At 41.9% G+C, this 10,056-nt stretch overlaps 1 protein-coding gene across 1 annotated transcript; it reads left to right on the top strand.

Annotated features, from left to right (window-relative positions):
* Positions 1–3,659: 3,659 nt before the first annotated feature.
* On the top strand, positions 3,660–8,526 carry LOC145719093 (chromaffin granule amine transporter; the record flags this gene model as incomplete). Its single annotated transcript, XM_081810612.1, has 6 exons — positions 3,660–3,738; positions 4,683–4,734; positions 6,242–6,305; positions 6,570–6,689; positions 6,899–7,032; positions 7,882–8,526. Coding segments are annotated over 6 exons (563 nt in total), but the record flags the coding sequence as incomplete, so codon positions are not given.
* Positions 8,527–10,056: the final 1,530 nt, after the last annotated feature.

Consider the following 10,056-nt stretch of genomic DNA (forward strand, 5'->3'; position numbering starts at 1 on the left):
TGACAGTCGGTACTGCCTCTTGTTCTTTTTTTTGAGGTGACTTTTTCCATCTTGTCATTTTGTCCAGAGGAGAATAGATGAATAAGAGAACAAAATGCTAATAGGGTAAAAACAAACCCAGAAAAATATACACTAAACAAATCAGAAGAGACCCGAAACTGGGGGGGAAAGAAAGGGAAAGAAAGAAAAAAAAAAGAATATGATCAAATATGATCAGGCTGGTGAATAGATTAGTGCTGCACAGTAGATTTTGGGCATATATTGGTCTGTTAGAAGAAAGTGCCTCCCAAAATTTTAAAGAAAGAAAAACTTATATATGTATAAAAATAAGGGTAAATACGATGAAGGGATGGAATATGACTGTAAAGGTGAAAATTATAAAAGATTTTATAAAAGGAATTGATAAGATAAGAAGTTCGTTGAAAAAAAGAAAGAACAATTAAAAAAAACTAAATGGAGAGAATGTGATCAGGCAGGAGATTAGAACAAAGCCATACACTAGAGATTTAGGGTATATTTTGGTCTGTTAGAAGAAACTGTATCCCAAAATTTTAAAGAGATAACATATATATACAAAAAATAAGGTTAACTACAATGAAGGGATAGAATATGACTCTAAAAATGAAAAATAAGGGGCACCTGGGTGGCTCAGTTGTTGAGCATCTGCCTTCAGCTCAGGTCATGATCCCAGGGTCTTGGAATCAAGCCCTGCATCAGGCTCCCTGCTCAGTGGGAAGCCTGCTTCTCCCTCTCCCACTCTCCCTGCTTGTGTTCCCTCTCTCACTGTGTCTCTCACTGTCAAATAAATAAATAAAATCTTAAAAAAAATAGAAATGAAAAATAAAAAGATTTTTAAAAAAAGGATTGATAAGATGTTGGTTGCAAAAGGGAAAAAGAAAAATTAAAAAAATAGAAAAAGAAAAAAATAAAGAAAATTTAAAAAATTAACTTTGAAAGACTAAAGAATCAGGAGGAAAAAAGCCATGAATTCTATGTGCTGTATTCCCCTAGCACTGGGGTTTTGCCGTTCTTATTGGTCGGTAAACTTGGTCTTGGCTGGCTGTTTTTGCTGATCTTCTGGGGGAGCGGCCTGTTGCCTTGATTCTCAAATGTCTTTGCCTGAGGCAGAATTGCCCCACCCTTGCCAGGGGCTGGGCTAAGTAATCCGCTTGGGTTTGCTCTCATAGCTTTTGTTTCCTGCAAGCTTTCCATATGGCTTTGGAGGACAAGAATGAACATGGCGGCCTCCCAATCTCTGGCCCTGGAGGAACCAAGAGCTCAAGGCCCCACTCCTCAGTGCGCCCCCAGAGAAAAGCTGTCAATCACTCTTGTCTTCCTGGTCTCTGGCCACACTCCGTGCTCACCTGGCCTGTGACTGAGCATTTCTATCTCTGGCACAGGACCTCGTTTGGAGTCTCCAAACCCAGCAGATTCCTGCAGTGCACTCCTGTGCCGCTCCTCCTGGAGGAGGAAGGGGAGTCTCCCTGGATCTGCTGCTTGTTGGGTCCCTGCTGGAAGAGCAGTGGCCTGACTGTGCCACGGATCACGGTTTATGGCAACCCCAAGCTGACAGCCCACTCCTCGGCTCCATCTGTGCAGCCGGCTTCCCTGCTCTGATACCTGGGAGCTCTGCCACACTCAGGCATCCCTGGTCTTTCTGTGACCCTGAGGGTCCTGAGACCACACTGTCCCAGGGAGTGTTCCACCCCCTGCTAGCCACTGGAGCGAGTCCCTCAGCAGAGAAGACTTCTAAAAGTTCTGATTTTGTGCTCCGCTGCTCTATCACTTGCCGGTAGCTGGTTACCTCCCCCCTCGGTCATTCTTCCCAAATACCTCCTCGGATTCACTTCTCCGCACATCCTACCTTCCAGAAAGTGGTCGCTTTTCTGTTCAGAGAGTTGCTGCTATTCTTTTCTTCAATCTTCTGTTGAGTTTGTAGGTGTTCAGAATGGTTTGATACCTATCTAGCTGAATTCCTGGGACCAGACGAAATTTAGGTCTCCTACTCCTCCACCATCTTGCTCCCCCCCTTCTTATGGCTTTAAGAACCATGGATAAACCAATCAGTCAAACATTTATATCTGTGCTTAGGATCTGTTCTTGGAAGTCTAGACCTGTACACCCACTGCCTGACATCTCCAGTTGGATTTCTAATATGCATTTCAAACCTTTCATGTTTCCCTAAGTTATTCCTCCATCTCCAGTTACCCAACTGAGTAAGACAACATGAGTGATCCTTGATTTCTCTTTCTCTCACTCCCACTATGCCCATACTCAATCCAACAGAAAAATCCACTGACTCTACCACCATAATAATGCCTCTTGTTTTATTCACTTCTTTCCATCATGATATCTAAGCTGAGGCATTATCTCTTTCTTCCTGGGTTCTTCAAATAGTCAGTCTTGTCCTGTGAACCCATTCTTCTAAACACAACCAGAGGGCTTGAAAAAATGTAAATTAAAATATGTCATTCCCCTCCAAAGTTTCCCATTGCACTTGGAATAAATTCCAAATTCTAGGCCTACATTTTCTATTACTCTTCACTTTGCTCATTGTGCTTCAGCCACACAGACCTCTTTTCTATTCCTATAACAGACAAATAGTTTCTTCTTTAATGTCTTTGTATTTGCATTAGATGTTTTTCTTTGTTTATTTGTTTGTTTCTGCTTGGAATGCTCTGTTTGGGTTATTCAGATCTCAGTTTAAATGTCGTCTCTTCAAAAAAGCCTTACCAGCCACCAAATTGAAGTTAGCTCTATTCCTGATCACACTTCCATGCCACAACATTAAATGTTTTTCACACAACTTAACATTTTTCTAAATTATCTTTTTCCTTCATTTGTTTACTTGTTTATTGTCTGGCTTTCTCCCTTGGAATGTAAACTCCCTAAAAGCTAAGATTTTGTCTAGCTTATTTACCCCTCTAATCTTAGAACACCTGACACATAGTAAAAGCTCATTAAAAGTACTGATTGAATGAATCAGACTCAGGGAGGGTAAGGTGCCCAAAGTCACAGAGCTAAAAAGTAGCCAAGCCACAGTTTCAACCCAGAACTGTGTGGATTCAAAGCTTTGAATGCTCTAGAGCACTTGACTCTACTGTCAGAGAAAGCAATGTGACCAGTGCTTCAGTTTACAAAATACTTTAAAATATGCTATCCAATTTGCTCCTCAGTGTAAATTGGTATGATAGAATCATAGCTTTGTTTTTGCCAGATGTGGATGTTAAAGCTCAGAAAGGTTTAGTAACTTATCCAAGATCACTACCAGAGCAATGGAAAGAAAGGTGAATAGCAAGGCAGGAATTTCATTTCCCAGGAAATACGTATTTCTTTCTGTAAGGCTGATGATGTTCTTATGCTGATGATAATCAGAAGGATTTTACACATGAGAATGGCTCATTAGGGCGATCCTTTAGGAAATCTAAGTGGGGAGCTGGGAGTACAGTATTAAAGCTAAACAAAGCCCAGATCCTGAGGAAAATGGAAGTATAGAGCCTCATGTTAACTGTTCTGGGTTTGCACAAGGATCTCCAACACACAAACAATGTGGTTTGGAATCCTTGAAGGTAACAGAGAGACTTCACTGTCTTATAGTAAATAAAGTATTTTATAGTAAACTGGGCATGTCCTAATCTTAGAACTGTGTTTTTCTACAGGTCTAGCTTTCTTGCCTGCCAGTGTGTCCTACCTTATTGGCATCAACCTCTTTGGTGTGTTGGCCAACAAGATGGGTCGGTATGTAGTCTTGGAATCTGTGGAGAGTAATAGGAACGTAAGGTGGGAGAGCCTTTTTGAGGTTGTCCCTGCACCTAGGATAAGGAACAGCTTCTCTGAGGTTGAAAGTTTAGGACAAGTACACATGGATAAAAGTTGCCTGCAGGGAGGATAGGAGTGGGTAGGTGGTGAGGGGGCTATCGATAAAGGAAGACCCTGAGTTGGTTGTGAATATATGAGGCATAACCTTTACTTTCCAGATGTTTGTTGTCTAGTTGAAGAGCTAAAATAACCCCACAGAACAACTATGAAAAAGCTCAGTACTTTGGGGGCAGTGGTTGTGAAACTATGTTCACTGGAGCCCTAGAGAGTTTTAAAGAGGTACGTCAGAAGCCACCAAGTGGAAAGGGTTTGAGAGCTAAAAAGTATGAGTCTGGATCTTGTTCTACTACAGTGAGAACAGCTTCAATTTTCAATTATATCTTTGAAGCTCAGCATACAGATTTTTAAGATAAGCTTAAAAACCCCTACTATAGGAAATCAGAAAAGGAAAGAAGTTTGGTATTTTTTGTGGGTTTTGAGATGGACCTTGAAGACCAGATAAACTATGAATAGGTGAGAGGTAGTCTGAATTGGGAAACAGCATGAATTAAGTTTGAAGTTTACTTCCAAGGGGCAAGTACCTTCTAAGTAAGCTGATTCCTCTGCTAGGGGAAGAAAGAATATGTCCCATTGCACCTCCTCTGCTTCTACTATGGAAAGAGATATGGAGCCAGGCAAGGAGGAGGGCAGGGAAAAGGCTCACCTGGTTATAAACAGATCATGTAGAGATGTGTTCATCTTCTCACATCCTAAGGGGTTCCTGGAATTCGGGGTGTAGGACTGGCTAGTGTTGTGGAGATAGGGTGGCAGGTAGAAGGGATTTCTCCCATTAGCACAGTTTGCTGATGGCTCTTTCCTTCCAGGTGGCTGTGCTCCCTGATTGGGATGATTGTAGTAGGCACCAGCTTGCTTTGTGTAAGTATAATAAGATCTAGGAGAGAGGGAGAGAAAGGGAGAGAGAGAGAGAGAGACCCAGACATTTAAAGACCATTTTCCTTTAAAATGAACAGGAGCTTAACTTGGCAATGACTGTTGGAAAGACTCTTTTTGCATGGGTAAGAATTTAGCTCTGGGAGAGATGCCACCAAGCATCCCATTAAAGGAGGTGGGGAAGGAGAGAAGAAGGGCAATGGAGCAGCTGTAGCCAGAGGTCTGAGGCACTATGCATGGCCACATGAAACAATTCATGTTGTCATCTATTTATGGGGCCATCAAAGTGGTTCATTTTATGACTTAATTCACCTTATGAGGTCCTGTTAGGGTGGGATAAGTAAATTAAGTCATAAAATGCTTGTGTAAGTCTCTGGTGCCAGAATGTTTGGTAGAAAAAGAAAAAAAGAAGAGCTTTCCTATTTTCAGGAGCCCCTTCAAGCTCTCTAAGCCTTTATTTTCTCCTCCCCATAATGGGGATCATAAGCACACTTGCCTCCTAGGCTTAAAGGAGATGAGACTAGAGCTGTAAAGCACTGAGTACCGTGTTCAAGAAAGGCTGGAAGTCTTGATCAGGAGCATGAGTTCCACATTCATTCCCAGCTTTGCCACTTGCTGATTGTGGGATTTTGAGCTAGATATGTCACCTCTTTTTGTTTAATATCCTCATCAGTGTAGAGAGGGTTCTGATAGCCTCTCATAGGACTGTCCATATAAACTACAGCACACAGTGGGCCCACAGTAAACCTTAACCCAAACTATTGATAAACTATAATTATCTTTTGAAGAATAATCCCTAAAATTTTATTAGCCACAAACATCTAGATGGTATGTTAAACCTCTGAGGGGTAAATGTGTTGGGGTAGCAGGTTTAGGTAACAGGTGCTCAGGGAGGGACCTAAGGAAGCGGTGAAAGAGGAAAGGAAGTCTTTCACTGGAGGATTGGGAAGGCAAAAGAATGAGTTTCACAAGCTTGCTGAAGCAGCACCCCAAACCATGCCACCTGCCCCTCTAGATTATAGGTAATTGGTTGTTGGTGTCTTTTCTTTGTCTTCTTGCCCCAGTAGCTACCAAATTAGGATTTAATTAAAACCTTTGAATGTTGCTAATAGAAAAGAGAGGAAACTCCATTCAGTGAAGAGTGAGGACAGAAGTGTGTCTGGGAGGGGGTTAAAGGAAGGGGAGGAAGAATTCAGCAATAGAAGAGGTCCATTATTATGTATAATGGAGTCAAATCTGAGATTTAGACTTAATCTTGCCACTTACTAGCTTTTTAACTTTGGATAGGGCATTTAACCCAAATGGCACCAATCTAGCTTTCATATTTTAAAATAAAGGTAAAGATTCTTCTTCATAAGGATAAGTGATAATCCAGATAGATAATATATGTGGTACATAGCACATGGTTAATAAATGCTTATCATGTCAAAACCCTTTGTTTTGTGGTAACTAATTGGACTCCTGATAAACTCTTCCTTCTTCCCTGCTGCAGGTTCCTCTGGCTCACAATATTTTTGGTCTCATTGGCCCCAATGCAGGGCTTGGCTTTTCCATAGGTACGAGTACTTCTAAAGGAGACAAAAAGCCCCTGAATTTTGGCTTTGGGTCAGATCAGAGGAGGTATACGGAAAGGCAGAAGGAGCAGGAGGGTGGCTGGCAAAGGTGTGGGCTCCTAACTCTTACCAGGAATAGGTGTTAGTGCTGAGTGGGAGGATAGCAGGCAAAGGGAATAGACTAAAGGAAGGAGAAGAAGAAAGGGTGCCACAAAAAAGAGAAGGGACTGTGGGTAGAGCTGACAGTGTCGTTTCCTTTGGCCACAGGCATGGTTGATTCCTCTATGATGCCCATCATGGGACACTTGGTGGACCTGCGTCACACATCAGTGTATGGGAGTGTCTATGCCATAGCTGATGTGGCTTTTTGTATGGGCTTTGCTATAGGTATGTTGGCAGGGGAGAGGGGAGCACCCAGGACTTGGTGCTTATCTACTGTTTACTAGCTGAGAGTAAAACCAAGAGGCTGATTCTCCTAGGGTTCTGGAGATATTTGATTTGGGGACATCCTCTGGGCCACACATTGCCCCTTGCATAATGTTTTCTTTGTGATCAAGTGTCAATAAACACTTGTGAATTTGGTTTATTCCTCACAGGCCCATCCACTGGGGGTGCCATTGTGCATGCCATTGGCTTCCCCTGGCTTATGGTCATCATTGGGGTCATCAACATCATCTATGCTCCTCTCTGCTACTACCTGAGAAGCCCCCCAGCCAAGGAGGAAAATCTTGTAAGGGGCTCTGACTGTTGCTAAAAGAATAATAATCTTCTGTTTATTTGTTTGTTTTTCATCTCTCTCATTGCTTTTTATCGTATGCTATTTCCTCCCTCTTTGGAAGTCCTTTTGGCTTTGCCATATTTTCTGATCCCATTTTCACCTTTATTTTTCCTTTGTGCTCTTCCTTATTTTCCCTTCTTTACTAAGCACTTCTCCTCTTATACTGGGTGGTTAAGAAGGGCCCTAAGTAAAGAACAAAAATGAGAAGCTTATAAAGAGTTGGGGGCAGGGGCCATCAAAGGCATCCTATACTTTAGTTACCAGCAAAATGTGAGTTAACACATTATCTCCTCAAGGTGGGCAAAATTCCACTGGGCTCATTCATTCATTCATTCATGTCTGCCATTATCCTTAGCAGGTCATCCTTTAAAGTACAAAACCCTTTAAAGTATGGAAGAGAACCATAACTTGTGATTTTAGTTAATAAGATACTTTATTGCAGCATGAGGACCCTAAGGGTCTGGGTGGCTTAATGGTGGATGTAGGGGCTGATCACAGGGACAAAAAAAGACAGGGAGGTCTGATAGGGGATAGTACCAGTTTCAGCTGGCTCCCTGCTATAGCTTACACTACCACTGTTATGATTCAATTAAAAACATACTAGATATTTGTCTTGACCAGGGTTGGTACACCTAGGTGCCTTGGGAGGTCTGTGCCTGCAAATGAAGCAGAAAAAGAATCTTATGCTTGTTTCTTGAATCTTTCCTGAGCAACACTAGACTTGGATGAGCTAGTGAGGGAAGGGAACAAGGAGATTGGTAAAAGATATGCAGTAATTTCTCTTCCTGTGTCTTGCTTCAGGCAATTTTGAGCCAGGACTGCGCCATGGAGACTCGGATGTGTGCAACTCAGAAGCCCACAAGGGAATTCCCTCTGGGGGAGGACAGCGATGAGGAGCCTGGCAGTGAAGAGTAGTAGGAGAAGGTGGTCTCTGAACCTTGTCACATGTGGATTCATCAGTTTTGGACTGATCACCAGATCACCATGGGCTGCTCAATAGGCTTCACTTCCCTTTCCCCTGAGTATCTCCTTTCCTCCCCTCCCACGAGTGCCATTTCTTAGTTCTCTCCTTACCTGTGTAACCCGTAGTTCTTCCTCTAAGCTTTGTTGCCTCAGGTGCCCATCTTGTATGAGAGGACGTAGTGATGCTTTCTCCTAGGCAGTTGTGAGGCTGATTAAACTTGAGCTGGTGGGTGCTGCAAGGAGTGACTTATTCCATGGGAATAGCAGTGAGCACAGTGTGCCCCTGAAACCAGTGGGGTGACTGACAAACCTCATTTCATTTGCTATCTGATTTTCTTTGGCACATTCCCAACAGACCATAAAACTTTTGTCCTCTGTTCCTCCATGTGGTCCTTCCTGAGTTTTCTCAGCTGAGTTGAGAAAGTGTCCTCAATGTTATACTGCTGCCAGATTGCCAATTTGGGAAATTATTTGCCTGGTTTTTAGAAGCTGAGCGGTTTTTCTGTGGCTAAACCTATAGCTGCTGAAGTGATTTTGCCCTCAGTGAATAGAAGGCTGGGTTTACACCTTTCCTAGGAAAGGACAGAAAAAAAAAATTATTAACTCCAAGATTTTATTGGAGGAAGTGAAAAGCAACCACCCTGAAATCCCTTCCCACAGTGGATTTCCTAATACAAGGATTATAATGAGGAATTGTTCTCACTTGTTAATGAATAAGTTATTACCTAATTCAGACATGGTAGGCTAAATGCTCTTATAGCAAAAGAGAATGTGTGGGCAAATACATAGATACTATAAATATTTTGACATTTTTTACCTTTTTAAACATTTATTAAATGTGGGGTTTCAAAGAGATGGGAGACATGGCACCCACTTTTAAGTAGCTTCCCATCTATTTGAGCAAACAAGATATACACAGTATAGAATTGATCGATACTGCAAGTTAGTATACACTATGTGTCCAAGTACAAAGAGGAAGGGATGTTCATAGTCTGGGTGGGGAATAATGGTGGAGATGGAGGCAGAGGTAGGAATGGAAAGACCCACAAGTGCAGGCTGTGGGGATACCTGGATATCAGATTGAGATGTTCAAACTTTACTCTGGAATGATATCTGGCTCTGATCATCGCACTCCTTTGCAGGAGTTTGGTGGGCTCAGTGCAAGCCTCAAATCACCAGAACACTTTCAAGCTGAACCTCAGTGAATCCTTATCACTTGGACAATGGATATCTGATTTATGGATATGTTTTTAGAGGGTTAGCATTAACTAGACTTACCTGATTTTCAAAACCATATGTGCTTATGTTGTCATTTAGTCAAGACATTATTTGTCTCAGATTTTGAAGAATCCCAAGGTAAAATTAGAAAGTCCTTTGTCAAAATATGTAAGCTGTAACTAAATGTAGACTGAGTGAATGGCCACTGGACCCCTGTACAAAGAGGGAGTGAGGTAAGTTAGGATGTGGAGGAGTCAGGGGCACTGACAATGGTACACTCCTTACTCCTACATGGGGAGGAGGATTTATAATAAAGACTGGGCTTGTTACAAAAACTGTTAACACATTTATAAAATAGGAAGAATTTTTAAAAGAGGAACTCATCCCTGACCTGCCAGTTAACATTGTTTAAGCAATATAAAACATATATTTTGGGGAAAACAATGGCAATAAATTATAATTATAATTTATTGTAGAAAAGTCAACACCACATACTACAAAGTAAGTCAAGGAACATTTTTTTTTAATTTTAGATCACAAATAGATCATAAACACAGTCTATGTATGGAAGAGTATAAAAAGGAGAATCCCATAAAAATAGACAATGGGATTGGTCTTTTTTTTTTTTTAAAGATTTTATTTTTTATTTATTTGACAGAGAGATAGAGAAAGAGCACAAGCAGGCAGAGGTGCAGGCAGAGGGAGAGGGAGAAGCAGACTCTCCACTGAGCAGGGAGCCTGACACAGGGCTCGATCCCAGGACCCTAGGATCATGACCTGAGCTGAAGGCAGCCA

This window comes from Leptonychotes weddellii, unplaced genomic scaffold, assembly GCF_054177405.1.
Source record: "Leptonychotes weddellii isolate Sample4059 unplaced genomic scaffold, ASM5417740v2 HiC_scaffold_3011, whole genome shotgun sequence".
Taxonomy (NCBI): Eukaryota; Metazoa; Chordata; class Mammalia; order Carnivora; family Phocidae; genus Leptonychotes; species Leptonychotes weddellii.